This window comes from Quercus suber, unplaced genomic scaffold, assembly GCF_002906115.3.
Source record: "Quercus suber isolate HL8 unplaced genomic scaffold, Cork oak 2.0 scaffold_275, whole genome shotgun sequence".
NCBI lineage: Eukaryota > Viridiplantae > Streptophyta > Magnoliopsida > Fagales > Fagaceae > Quercus > Quercus suber.
In genome coordinates this window covers 99,005-113,857 of record NW_027069731.1, presented here as the reverse complement: position 1 = coordinate 113,857, position 14,853 = coordinate 99,005, and the positions used below count along the sequence as shown (strand labels likewise).

The following is a 14,853-nucleotide window of genomic DNA, read 5'->3' as shown; positions in this document are numbered from 1 at the left end:
TTGTCATTTTGTACACCCATATTTCATATTGCAGATTCAAACTGTGTGATCTTTATTTTAAACTCTAATGCTTACAATCTTGTGCTCATCTTATGGTACAAAATTAATGGTTGTGGACAAACTATTTTGGAGGCTAGTAACGCTGGTTAAGTACATTGCAAGTGTACATTTTAACACACACTACCTAACAATTTTTGTAAATAGTGTGATTTAAATCTATGCCCTGCATGCATTTACTCCAAAAACAGTAATGTTAGGTATATGACAACAAATTAACTCAAACTTTCTACTGATATTACTTTGGTTAACATCAATTACATCATGTCAAGTCGTTTGTTATAAATTATAAGAAAAGATTGTAAAAATTGTTGTGGACCCTTTTTTTTATATTATATTTTGGGTCTGAAACTTAAAATGGTATCTTTTGCAGTTGATCCATCAATGGTGGAGATTCAATGTTGGCATTAGTACTTGAGGGCCCCTTGACTTTCTCTGGTTATTGACAAAGGTGTCCATTTTTATGTCTTTCCACGAAGTCATAAACTTCCCAAGCAATGGCCCCTAGGGAGAGACCAATCCCTGCAAGATGTTGCTAAGATTGGCTTCTTACGCCCTCCACAGCCTGCGGAAGCCCATATCAATTTAACGTGTAAAATTTATAATTTTCAAATAAAATATCAAAATTTGAATTTCATTTATACTAAAAATTAATCTAAACTTATCGTCTTACAAATGGACCCCATGTCAATAGGATTATATATAAGAGAATTGGGTTTTATTTTTTTTGAAAGGGAATTTTGTCCTGTCTTTTTCTACACCGTCGTAGATATAAGTTGGACCACGCGCTTGAGACACTGCAAACTACAAAGGTTGTGGATCATACACAGAGGTGGAAAATGATGGTGGTGGATGTCAACGCTCAAAAAATTACAAAGCAAAAGAAGAGGAAGATCCATCACCATGAATGTGAGCAACTTGGTTACCCCCACACCATGCCACCATGACATGACACCACTCTTTACTTTGGAGAGATTATCTTATTAAATACACAGCCTCATCACTTTTTGCGTTATCTCACTTCCATGACATCAATCTAACAGCCTTTTTATTGGAATATGATTCGCGAACAACCAAGATTCCAGAATTAGACAGCTCTTAATAATTTAGCCACCCTCTCTAACCACAAACCATACCTATATGATTTAGTGCTCACCCAATAATAATAAAATAAAAAGTACATATATGATTCAGTATAGTGCATATTACTAATCACTCTTATAATGTTTAGCTGGATCTAATGTGTTAACTTCGAATATTTGAGGGCATAAATTTGGTTTTTAGTAGGTACTAGGTAGATTAACTTATGTTTATTTAGACTCAAGTAGGGTAGAATTGAGGTTAAGTTATGGCTAAACTCATTTGATTTGATAGTATGTCTACCTTATTCTTATCTAATTTAGATACCTTTTAAATATTGGTTTAACAAATAGTTTCTATTATGAATACAGAATTTATCAGGACAAATCATCCCTATATTTTTTTTATTTCAAGACATTTAGCTGCTAATGTTATTTGAATCCTTATAATACTTAGGATAATTATGGTTGAACTCAATTGATAAAGTGCTTGCAACTAGGACTATACTAACACTCACCTACACCAACCCAAATGCTTGTCTCGAATCGCCTCATTGAGATTTGAGTGGTTTCAACTGCGGTAGATGTTCAGTGACAGGTTGGTTACCTTCTAACCCACCTCTTATCAATTAGGTGTTAATTTTCCCACTTGAGAATCTAACATGATCGGCCCATTTCCCCTTACCTTGATTTATGGTCATGTTTTCACCCAAATATGGCACACATTTGGACGAAGTTCTTAAGATCTATGGCTCTCCTTATCCCTAGATGTTTCATTGTCATCATGTTTGCAATTATCATTATTTTTAGCCAGTTTTTTACTGCATTCATCTGCCCCTTATAGACACTTGTACGGTTAAGCCACCACTCCCTCACCCAATGTATTTAGATTGAGCTTAAACCTGACTTTACTCGACTTATGAACTCCCTTTCTTACAACCCTATGCAATCTTCATCTATATCTTTCAAACATTGGTTGTCAAATATAATATTTTGTTACTGTTACAACTAGATAAGATCTTTCATAATCGATCACTTCAGCTTTTTCAGAAGAAAAAATTAATTGCTATATGACTATATCCATTCATCCCCCATAAATAAACAAACCAAATATCATCATTTCCCATGTCTTTTATTTTTATTTTTTTTACTTTGTACCACGTCACATTTCTTCTTCCTGATTGCACTCAACTTCTTATTCCCCCAAACCCCTCTCCTCTCCCTATCTCTTCACTTAACTCCTCATTCTGCTTTCTTTATTGCTTGTAGGGTCCCTTGCACTGAAACTCTGAACTCAAAGCTCCTTAGGAAAGAAACAAAGAAAGTTCTCTCAACTCCCACCACTCACATCCACATCTACACCCACACCCACCTCTCTCTCTCTCTCTCAATGGAGAGCCCAACGCTGAGCCCAGCAGCGGCCCAAATCCTCTCACCAAGCAGCAGCGGAAGAAGAAGTAGAGGCAGTTGCTCCGCATCGCCCGAGTTCGAGTTCTGGATGGTCCGAAACCCATCTTTCCCACAGCCCAATCTCCTCTCAGCTGACCAACTCTTTGACAACGGTGTTCTCCTCCCTCTCCACCTTCTCAGCCAAACTCCTCAACCCGACCCGGATCCTCCCACCTCTAATCCGGACCCCGAACCCGGCCCAGGCCCCGAGTTGTTGTCTGCCGTTATAACAGCCCCCGACTCAACCGCCGCGTCTTCCGCGTCAAAGAGATGGCGAGACATTTTCAAGAAGAGTGACAAGAAAAATCAAGACGATAAATTGAAAGAGAAAGAGAAAGAGAAGGAGAAAAAGAAAGTTGATAAGGAGAGAAAGAGTAACACCGCCGGAGCTAGCTCAGCGGAGTTAAACATCAACATATGGCCATTTTCTCGGAGCAGATCCGCCGGTACAGCCACGACCCGACCCAAACTAAATTCCGGGTCGACCCGGAAAGTTAACAGCGCGCCATGCTCGCGTAGCAACTCAGCAGGCGAGTCCAAGTCGAGGAAATGGCCAAGCAGTCCGGGTCGACCCGGAGTCCATCTGGGTCGGAGCAGCCCGGTTTGGCAAGTCCGTCGATCCGGCTCGGGTTCCAAGAACTCCGACCCTCTGTTTCGGAGCTCCGAAAAGACAAACAAGAAGGACGTGTCCGACACGCGCCGAGCCAGAACCGCACCAAACAGTAGTAGCGGTGGGCCCACCACCAAAGCGAAGGTGTTGAATTTGAACGTGCCGATGTGCATTGGGTATAGACACCATTTGAGTTGTAGAAGCGACGAGCATAGTGCACGCGACTGCGGCGGCGGTGACGGTAACGGTAATAATAACCGTAAAACTGTTACCGGTGGGAGTAGCGGTGAAAGTAACAGTACTGGTAATAATCTTTTTAACCTGCGAAGCCTTTTCACTAAGAAGGTTTATTGAAGAGTTATTTACTAATTATTATTATTATAACAATTATTTATTTTCAATGGAGAGATTATTTATGTTACTTTTGCTGAAGTGAATTTGATTTTTTTTTTTTCTTGTAAAAAGAGAATTAGTTTTTTGTTTTCTTTTTTCTTTCATATGTAATTAACCAAGAAAAGTAGTATTTTTTTTTTTTTAATATGGAATTTGCTTAATGTGTTTAGTAGTTTGTATCTTAATCTTTGATGAGAGGTGATGATATATACTCTTTCAAAATGCTTGTACTTATTGCTATATTTCTATAAGCACTATAATGTGCTCCTCTTTTTTTTTTTCCTTAATTTTTTTTTGCTTTCATATCAATTTGCTAATTTTGTGTGCGTTATTAGTCAAATGATGCATTTACTTTCTTTCTTTCATGTGCAAATTGACCGAGGAGAGTCTATGCAAAAGGAAAATAAAGATAAAGGGGAAAGTTGTTAAACTTTTCTTTGCTTTCAAAGTTTGTTCCATTTTTCTTTTCACTTAATTTGTTTAATATCGTAAGTATAACCCTTAAGTTTGTGATTATTGTTAGTATTATTATTATTATCATTTTTTTGTTAAAAAAGGCCTACTAGTTTTGTTTAGTGAGTTTAGTATAAACTATTTTGATGAGATAAAAATAAGCTGTACCTTAGGAAAGTAAATTGTTTTAATTTATAAATTAAGACATGCCAAATGCAGAAACATTTTTTCCCCATTCAAATACAAAACAAAAAAATTATAAGTAAACGTTTGCTAGGATAGTTTTGTTATATTCTTTTATGCCATGAAATTAATTAAAATATGAATTTACTGTTTAATGAAGGCTAAAATATACCGTGTTCTTTTGCTTATGGAATAGGAGAATAGGAGATGCTTTTTTTTTTTTTTTTTTTTTGAGAAAGAATAGGAGATGCTATTTGGTTCAAAGAACATTAATTAACAATATTGGAATATAAAAATATGGATCAAAATTTAAACTCATGGAGATGAATTGACTTCATTAATCAATAAAACTTAACTTATGTAAACAGTGGAACCTTGTCTTTTTGTAAGTTTTAAGTTTAAACAAGCTTGACCTTAGATTTTCTTTTCCGAGGAGCCAACCAGAAGGCATTTATTTCCATGAGCTAACAAAGGCGTAAATTACTAGAAAGACAATATGTTCCCAATACACAATTTTTATTACACAGTCAATTTGACAGTTTCTTAATGTACACTGAAAGCTTATTATATCTAAATAAATAAATAAATAAATAAAAACATGCTAATTGCTTAAAGAAAGCAAAACAAATATAAGCATTCTCTCCCATGACCTATCACTCTGAATAAACCACATTTTCATAAATTTTTTATTTTTTATTTTTTATTTTGAAAAACCACATTTTTGAATCAGCCATAACTGGACCGAATGGTGAGTGCCTTGATGTTTTACACAATAAGGCCCATGAAAAGCTTGGTGACTAGTTGGTCTTTCTTACATAATCCTGAACTGGAAAGCGTTGATGGGCTCATTAATAACTCCTTAGGCTGCTGGATTATTGGGTTCAGTAGTGTGCAATTCGCACATGGAATTATGGCGATTGGGGAATTTTTACGCATTGCGGATCCTGGTGGTGACTATATCATTGAAAAATACCATGAAAGAAGAGGGGGTGGGGGGCGGGGGGGGGCGACGTTGGGAAATCTTCAACTCTTGTACCAATGGCTCTTGATTGCAAGTTTTTTGCTTTTTTTTTTTTTTTTTTTTTAATAAATATTTTATAATTTTTATTATATATTGTGATTAATAGTTCTTAGTGATCTGCTATCCTAACATGAGACGAACATATACCTCATATTGAAAGCTTTTATGCAGGGTCCTTATACTACAAAAATTGGATGCTAGGAAAATTTGGGCACTCAACTTACTAATACATTTTATGTGGTTACAACCAGGGGCAAAACTAGAATGTTATGAATGGGTGGCCAAAATAATAACAAATATAAAATTGAACCAATTTAAGAGTGTCATACAAGAAATATGAAGAGTTTGAGGCGTTAACCAAATTTCTTTTGAAAGTTTTGGGAAAATTTAAAGGGTAAAAATCTAATATTTGAAAAGTTTTTTTGGGGGGGGGGGGGACCAATAATTTTTGAAAATTTTAGGAAAATTTAGGGGTAAATTTTTTAAATTGGGAAAGTTTAGGGGGGGCATGCCCCTCTCCAACCCCCACCTTCTTAGTGGGTCCGCCCCTAGTTACAAGCTATATTATTGGTTTATGCATGCTTGTGGTAGTCTAAATTTTGTTGTCAAAAGTTTTGTAACTCAACTTGTACCTGCTGGTAACGTATAGGTTCAAGTCGTCCTTTGTCAACTGTCAAACTATCAAAAGATAAGCAAGTTTTTCTTCAAATATATATATATATATATATATATATTTGTGTCAATTTTAACCTATTTTAAATTCAAGTCAATTTCATCACAACTTTAAATATTAAATTAATTTTTATCATTTATGAATGATATACTTGACACATAAATTGTTTAGGAAAAAATTGAGACAATTAAATGTATAGAAATGAAATTATAATTACTCTCACTGGTGCAGCATAGGCATTACAACTTACAAGTTCATGTGCATACTTTGCCTTAAATGGAGAGAGTTATGGACTTCGTGACTTTAGGCAAGTCGACACATACTAAGATTTTATGGCTCAATAGATTTTACTCTAATTTAATACTAAGTGCGGAATAGAGTAAATGCGAGCGGATAAACAAACAAGTTACTCTAACTCATAATCATTATAACACAGCAGTAAAATGAAAGGTAAAATAGTAGGGAAGAAGAATGCAAACACAAGATAACACGCCGATTTGTTATCGAAGAGAAAACCGAAGAACTCGGCAAAAAACCTCTTCGCCGCCCTCCAAGCGGTAATCGATCCACTAGACAATCAGTTAGAATACAAGGGTTAGCAAGAGACCCTCAAAGCCTAATCTACCCGATGTACCTAAGCCTTCCAAGCTCCTACTCCAATAAGGCTTCTCGGAACCGTGTTTTGTTTAGCTCTCCGGATCCTGCAATACGCCCGATTGCATCCGCCAAATCCTAGCTTCTTCCAATGCTTCCTAGCAGCACCAAAACCTCACTTGACACTTTGAAAGGGTGTGGTAAGTGTTTAGGCTATCAACCTCTCAATGGTATGGAAATGGAAAGGTAGGAGTTGAGGAAAATCCACAAGCAATTATGTAGAGGATCGTGGGTATAACAATCTCTATCTCTCAAGATTTGTGGCTAGGGTTTTCTTTCTGAAGCACTCCTCAACATCTATGGGTAATGTGAGTATATATAGTGTAGATACAGAAAATGTGTATCAGCTAGGACAATCTAACAAAATAGAATGTGTCGCGAGTGTCTCGCGGGAAGGCCTTACCCGCGAGCTACTCGCGAAACACAGTTGTCTCCATCCTGTCCTGACTCTTCACATTCCAGCATGTACAGGTCACATGCATTACTTCGCGGGATGCTTAGTCGCGAGCTACCCACAAAAACTCTTCAATCCTCAATTTGCTTAACTCTTCACATTCTCTCTCTCTCTCTCACACAACCATTACAATTAAATCCCACAGCAAAGATAGGGTACAAAAGATTGAATATAATTACAATCAAATTTGGCACGGAATAAAAGTCAACAAAACATATAGTTGTAAATTACAATTTTCTGTTACTTTACATGCAAGGCCACGTAGGAAACATTAACATATACATAAATTTATGTTTGTAAATATGTATATATGCGTGTGTCTCATGAAACATATACATGTATGATAGTTAAATGAGATTTATAATTATTATCATGTGACATTCATCTAAATGACAAACAAAAAGCTCACATTTGGAAATATGAGTTCAAGATAGTTCAAAACTTTTGCAAATGCCTTTACTTTTTGCAACTTTACTCAATTGTGAAAGGGAGAAAATGTAAAGTTGTGATTTATAACTACGTGTTTTGTTGACTTTTATTTCGTGTCAAATTTGATTGTAATTTTATTCAATTTTTTGTACCCTGCATTTATTGTGGGATTTAATTGTAAGGGTTGTGTGTTAGAGAGAGAGTGTGTGAAGAATCAAGCTATTGAAGACTGAGGAGTTCTCATAGGTAGCTTGCGACTAAGCATCCCGCGAAGTGAGCCATGTGCCCTGCACATAACTGGAATGCAAAGAGTCAGGACAGATGACAACAGCTGTGTTTCGCGAGTAGCTCGCAGGTAAGGCCTTCCTACGAGACACTCGCGAGACATTCTGTTTTGCCAGATTGTCCTATCTGATACACACTTTTTGTACCTACACTATATATACCTACATTACCCATAGATGTTGAGGAGTGCTTTCGAGAGAAAACTCTGGCCACAAACCTTAAGAGTTAGAGATTGTTATACTCATAATCCTCTATACAATTGCTTGTAGATTTTCCTCAACTCCTACCTCTCCATTTCTATAACATTGAGAGGTTGATAGCACAAAAACTTTCCACACTCTTTCAGAGTGTCAAGTGAGGTTTTGGTGCTGCTGGGAAGTATTAGAAGAAGCTCAGGATGGCAGATGCAATATAGAGCTTGTTATGGGATCCAAAGAGCTAGACAAGACACGGTTCTGAGAAGTCTTGTTGGAGTAGGAGCTTGGAGGGCTTAGGTATATTAGATAGATTAGGCTTGGAGGGTCTCTTGCTTACCCATGTATCCCAACTGATTGTCTAGTGGATCGATTACTGCTTGGAGGGCGGCGGAGAGGTTTTTCACTGAATACTTCGGTTTCCTCTTTGATAACACATCGGCATGTTATCTTGTGTTTACATCTTTCTTCCTTACTCTTTTACATTCCATTTTACTATTGTGTTGCTATGATTATGGATTAGAGTAGTTTGTTTGTTAATCCATTCGCATTTACACTATTACGCATTTAGTATTAAGTTAGTATAAAATCTATCGAGCCATAACTTTAATTTAGGGGTCTAAACAGCTCTTGTGTTTTCAACACATTTTTGAGCTTTCAATTAGTATCAGAGCGAGTGCACTAGCTATGGTTTAATTACCTTAGTGCGATCCTTGACCCCATTTAAGGTGGACCGGTCTCAATCTTTAAATGTTCTACCATATTTTGATGGTAGTAACTATGCCTTTTGGAAAGTCCAAATGAGGGCACTCTTGTGTTCAATTGATGATACTATTTGGGATGCGGTAGAAGTAGGATGGACTAGGCCAGAGGTTGCTAAATTCACTTGGGATAGAGAAGTACTTGCGGCAGCTAACGCTAACAGTAAAGTTTTGAATGCAATTTTTTATGGTGTTTCTCTAGATGAGTTTCACAGGATATCTCACATAACAATTGCCAAGGAAGCTTGGGAGATATTGGAGACCACCTATGAAGGCATGAAGAAGGTGAAGGATACTAAGTTGCAGATGCTAACCATTCGATTTGAAGAGCTAAAAATGAGTGAAGACGAGTCATTCGACTCATTCTATAGTAAGCTAAATGAGGTAGTTATTAGCAAGTTCAACTTGGGTGAGAAGACGGAGGACTCAAAGATAGTGAGGAAAATCCTTCGATCATTGTCGAAGAGCTTCCGAGTAAAAGTCACAACTATAGAGGAAAGTAAAGATTTGGATGAGATCAAAAACCAAGAGCTCATTGGATCTCTCCAAACATATGAGCTGGGACTACCTTCTCATAAGTCGAGTAAATCTCTTGCTCTTAAAACCATCACCGAGAGAATGGATGATTCCTCCGAAGGAGATGATGTGGAGAAGGAGGTAGCATTCTTGGCAAAGAACTTCCGAAAATTTCTGAAGATGAAAAATAGTGGGAAACTATTCAGCAGAGGGAAGTTTTCATCCTCCAAAGGTGATAGGAAGGAGTTTAAGAAGAAAGATGGGAAGGACTCTTAATCTTCTCAAAGCATTGTGTGTTATGAATGCAATGACCATGAACATCTCAAGAAGGAGTGTCCCAACTACCTAAGAGGGAAGGGCAAGACGTATGCGATAACACTTAGTGATTCAGATTCTTCCAATTTAGATTCGGAAGAAAGCTGTGATGGAGAAGGGAATTACTCCGCTTTTATGACTATTACTCATGTTGAGTCCTCGGAGGACTTGAGTTTGCTAGTGGAAGAGCTTGGTGAACATAGTGAAGTGGAGTCAATGGGAGTAGTAGAAGAATACGATGCTAAAGAAGATGAAACTGCAGTGGAACTTCAAGAAAACTACAATTCCCTCCTTGAGAAGTCAAGAGAATATACAAGGGTGGCCAAGGCAGTCGTTAAAAAGATGAAGAAGGCAGAGGAGGACTATAGAAGTCTCTTAGTGTGATATAAGGAGGCCAAATGTGAAATAGAGACATTGAATGGAAAGTTGACCGAAGCCTACTCAAAGATAAAATTCCTTAAACTTGAGGTGGTTCAATCCAATGCTAAAATAGAGTGAGTCTCCTCCAAGAAGCTTGATGAAGTCCTCTCTCATCAAAAGCCTTTCTCCGATAAAACCGGATTAGGATATACCGAAGAAAGTAGTTTAGCTATCAATGTAACCAAGTAAGTGAAGTTTGTGAAAGCCAAGGAGCCAATTGTAGCTACCACAAAGGCTGAGAAAGTAAAGTCGGAGAAGAATAGAAATGTGGCTGACCAACGGGTGTTGAATAAGCCTCGTAACCAATCAGTGGTTAGGTCTGAAGCCAAAGGGAAATCACTTCCAAAATAACAAAGAGGTCCGAGAATTCAACATTTTTGTCATCATTGTGGACTTCAAGGACACACCAGACCAAATTGTCATAAGCTAAGGGCATTGAAGAATGCAAGTGATCAGAGGCCAAGAGGACCAAGAAATGACAAACGGAATTGGGTTGTTAAGCAATCAAGAGGTCGAGATGGTAATTTCAATGTGATGGATGTGATGAAAATGATTGATGCATTCACCACCTGTTTGGCAAGATTCTCTAGAAGGTTTGAAGGCCACAACACTCGTACCCAATCCTATAGGGATATCACTCCAAACGCACATGTCGTGTGGGTGAAGAAGGGTACTCATGCATAAGCATTACAGTATGTCTATGCATTAATACTTTTGATGTTTAGGGACATATGTTCATGCATCACATCATGCATAATTCAATTTATGTCAATTGCTTATGGTTTATAGCATGTTTCTTTTACTTGTTTTGGTTTGTATCTGTCTTTGTTGATCTTACTTTACTTGTTCTGTTTTTAAGTGTGTTCAAAAATTCAAAAACCCATAAAAATTGAAAAATCTTCAAAAATTTTGATCATTGTGTTATGTGTATCACATGTAAGTTTGGCCTAGAACTTTTGTACTAATGGCATAGTACATTTACAAGCTTAACTTGTTATGTATGCACATATATCTATGTGGAAGAAATCTTGAAAACTATGTGTGATTGTTGTAAATAGATCTTCAAACTTGTCATGAATAATTGGTCAATAGTCTTGATGGTCTTAATACTTGCATAGACTTGTGCCTATATATCTTCCCACATTTTTTATGTTTTTGCAATAGAGCTCACCAAATGTAAATCTCAAAATGAAAAAGAGATTATGAGCTGCAAAAGCTTGTCGTACATACTAGTATTTGACTAAGAAAAAGGAAAAATGACTTTTGTATTGAATTATATGGTTCTCAAAAAGCCAAATGCTTACTCTCAATGTTGAAATATCAAAAATTTCAAGCACTGATCTCAAAAAGAGATGTATTGTCCAAAAATGATAAAATGTTATGATTTATGTAGAAGCCAAATGAAAAGCTTCTAAGTTTTGTAATCATTCTCTTGTGGAAGGTCATATATGTTCATTTCTATAATAGAGATAGTCCTCCTGATTAAGTACCAGTTGTGTATGACTTGATTGAATTGATCATTGAAATTTCACTTTGGTTTAAGGACTATTTCACACTTGATACTCACCCACAACACACAAGACTTAGATTCATTTAATGCTTATCTCATTTATGTGATTGTACATATTCAAATGTGATGTGTATGCTCAAGTACTTGTTGATCAAACCCAAAAATATCTTTGAGTGTTTTATACGTTTTTGAAAGTAATTTTATACTTTCGTGCTTTTAGTTTTTGTTCAAAATGCATTTTTGTATTTTTCTTCAAAAACTAGTTCAGAGGCTATTTTGTGAGAAGCCTGCGACTTAAAGCTTCCTGCGAAATGTGCTAAAGGGAAATAAAATTTGTGTCAATTCTTATAGAAAGTCTCGCTACTGCCTCACGAGTATTTCACGACTAAACACTTCTCGTGAAACGTTTTTAGGCAAAAACTAGAATTTTTTTCAATTCTTATAGAGGCTATCGCGACTATCTCATGATTGTTTCGCGACCAAATGCTTCTCGTGAAAGTTTTTGCGCTTCTCGCGACTAATCTTGCAATTGTCTAACCCGCGAAAAACATGTGTTTTCAGTTTTTATGTAGATGTGAAACTCTATCTCTCTAACAAATCCAACTTAAACTCAAACTCTAACATTGATAATTACTACACATAAAAAAATGAAAAAAAAAAATTGAGATATCACATGCCCAAATTACTACACGTAACAATATCATTATTGACTAGTGCAATTGGTTGATGGAAATGTTAGACCAATGCAACCAAATTGGTTAAATATTGTTACCTTCTTTCTTTCTTTCTTTCTTTCTTTTCTTTCTTTTTTTGTGCTTTTCATTAGTTTTAGTTTTTGTTTAGCTCATGTGAAATTTGTGGTACAAAGTATTTAGCATCATAGGTAATACTTAGCCTCGGATTCAAATTCCAGAGGGTCTTCAATGTCAGCTTTGATTATTTTTATTATTAAGTCCAATTTAAACTCAAACTCAAATATTAATAATTACGACATGTAAAAAAAAATTATAAAAAAAAAAAGTGAGATCAATGCAAATTTGAGATATCACATGCCCAAATTACTACACGTAACAGTATCATTACTGACAAATGCAATTGGTTGGTGGAAATGTTAGATCAATGCAACCAAATTGGTTAAACATTGTTACCTTCTTCTTCTTTTTTGTGTGCTTTTCATTAGTTTTAGTCTTTGTTTAGCTCCTGTGAAATTTGTGGTACAAAGTATTTAGCATCATAGGTAATACTCAGCCTCTAATTCAAATTTGAGAGGGTTTTCAATGTCAGTTTTGATTATTTTTATTATCAAGTTGAGATTTTTATTGGTTTATTAAGCATGGGTTTGTTGAGAAATCTAGTCCTCATACACAATTGATAAATAATTACTAAGAGAGACAATCATTTATTATAAATAGAGGTTGAGGAGTTCAACAAGGTTTTGGGCATGTGGAAAGTATGGCTTAATGAGTAGCAACATGACGAGAAGTCAATGGAGGAGACTGGAGAGTTTTTGGACCTTTTTCTTATTTTATATTCTATGGTCCAGGTCAAAATCTTACAATATTGTGAGTATTTCGTAGTGTATTATTTTGGGTATTAGGTATTTTGTTGTCCAAGTAGGAAATAGAAAACTTAGGTATAAATAGTTGATTTGTTATTTGTTGTTTCATACGTCTGAATTGTTTTTGTAGTTTGTAATTTTATGGAAGGAATTAGGGTTATTTGGTGTGTGGTTTTTGGTAGATAAGGCTAGAAAAATATATAGAGGTAAGGTTTAGAATATATAGCAATGTATAGATTCTATGAACTTAACTAAAATTTTACATAATTAATAATGTTTTAAATGATTAATAATGTTATTTATTTTTTCATTTATGGATTGTGGCAACATGGTTAAGACTTCTATTCAAACTACAGATGCAGTAAATACTAAAACTAAGCTAGAGGTAATAGACGCCTAAAATTATTTAACATTTGTTAACTATTCCATGCATCGTACGAGTTAGCGACTAGGTATAAATAAAAGTTGTATCAAAACTTACACTGTGTGTGGCTTGAGGATGTGTTCTTATTTTAACCAATCTATTAATGTATAAATATACAATCAAGTTTCAGAACAATTATAAGTGTATAACTTTTCTTATACAAAAAAATGTATAACTTTTTATATAAAATAAAACGAGTAAGGCTACAAAATGTTTTACAACATTTTTACAAATTATTAGTATTTTTTTTTTAAAGAAAGAAACTGATGAATTTTATTAATGAAATTCAACTACATCCAATTGTAAAACAGAAACAATATGTGATGGGACATCTTCCATTTATACTTGAAAATTTGGTATGCATAACACATTTTTAACTAGACTATAAGCAACCCCATTGTCGTTTCTCTTAATGTGAGAATACAACAATCTTACAAAACTGTTAGCAAACATTTTTGCATCTTCAATCAGCAAGCCTATTGGTGATAAGCTACGCTCTTATGACTTCAAAGCTTGAGTCAGTCCAACAGAATCACCTTTAAGGATAGTACTACAAAATCCCAACTCAAACGCAAATGACAATGCATTGAGGGCTGCCAACGCCTCAATCTCTTCAGCCTTGTATGCTGGAGGGATTTTTTGTGAGAAAGAAGCCAAAATAGCTCCATTACTCTCCCGTATTCCCACTCCAATACCGGACATCTTTGCTTCATCTATGAGGTGTCCAATGTCTACTAGGGATACGTCCTCGCATAACAGAGAATCAATTGTGCATTTTGAGTCACCTTCGAGAACAATGGCTGATAGACCACGCTCTTGAGCGAACTTAAGTGCTTCCTTGGCTGCAAAAGCCTCCACTACATCAACAGAAAAGGGCAGAGAAATTCTATCTGCCATGGATGCAATAACCCTGCCATGCTCATCCCTTATAATTACCCCAACACCTGCCTTCTGCTCCTCTTCAGCCTTGTATGCGGGAGGGATTTTTTGTGAGAAAGAAGCCAAAACAGCTCCATTACTCTCCCGTATTCCCACTCCAATACCGGACATCTTTGCTTCATCTATGAGGTGTCCAATGTCTACTAGGGATACGTCCTCGCATAACAGAGAATCAATAGTGCACTTTGAGTCACCTTCGAGAACAATGGCTGATAGACCACACTCTTGAGCGAACTTAAGTGCTTCCTTGGCTGCAAAAGCCTCCACTACATCAACAGAAAAGGGCAGAGAAATTCTATCTGCCATGGATGCAATAACCCTGCCATGCTCATCCCTTATAATTACCCCAACACCTGCCTTCTGCTTCTCTCTAAAAATAGCTCTGTCGAAGTTTACCTTGAACATGTGATTGACTGGAGGAGTCCACCTCGTGTGTTGATGAGCAAGGCTGCCACGGTCTGGAGGTTTTGGAGGAA

General features: G+C 36.2%; 2 protein-coding genes across 2 annotated transcripts; both read left to right on the top strand.

Moving 5' to 3' along the window:
* The first annotated feature begins 1,680 nt into the window (after positions 1-1,680).
* Positions 1,681-4,036, top strand: LOC111998145 (uncharacterized). The gene has a single exon (XM_065781682.1). It carries the CDS (start codon positions 2,527-2,529, stop codon positions 3,547-3,549), a length of 1,023 nt encoding a protein of 340 aa, XP_065637754.1. The 5' UTR covers positions 1,681-2,526; the 3' UTR covers positions 3,550-4,036.
* Positions 4,037-8,734: 4,698 nt separating this feature from the next.
* Positions 8,735-9,910, top strand: LOC136070973 (uncharacterized). The gene is made up of 2 exons (XM_065781666.1): positions 8,735-9,443; positions 9,618-9,910. Exons 1-2 carry the CDS (start codon positions 8,735-8,737, stop codon positions 9,908-9,910), a joined length of 1,002 nt encoding a protein of 333 aa, XP_065637738.1.
* Positions 9,911-14,853: the final 4,943 nt, after the last annotated feature.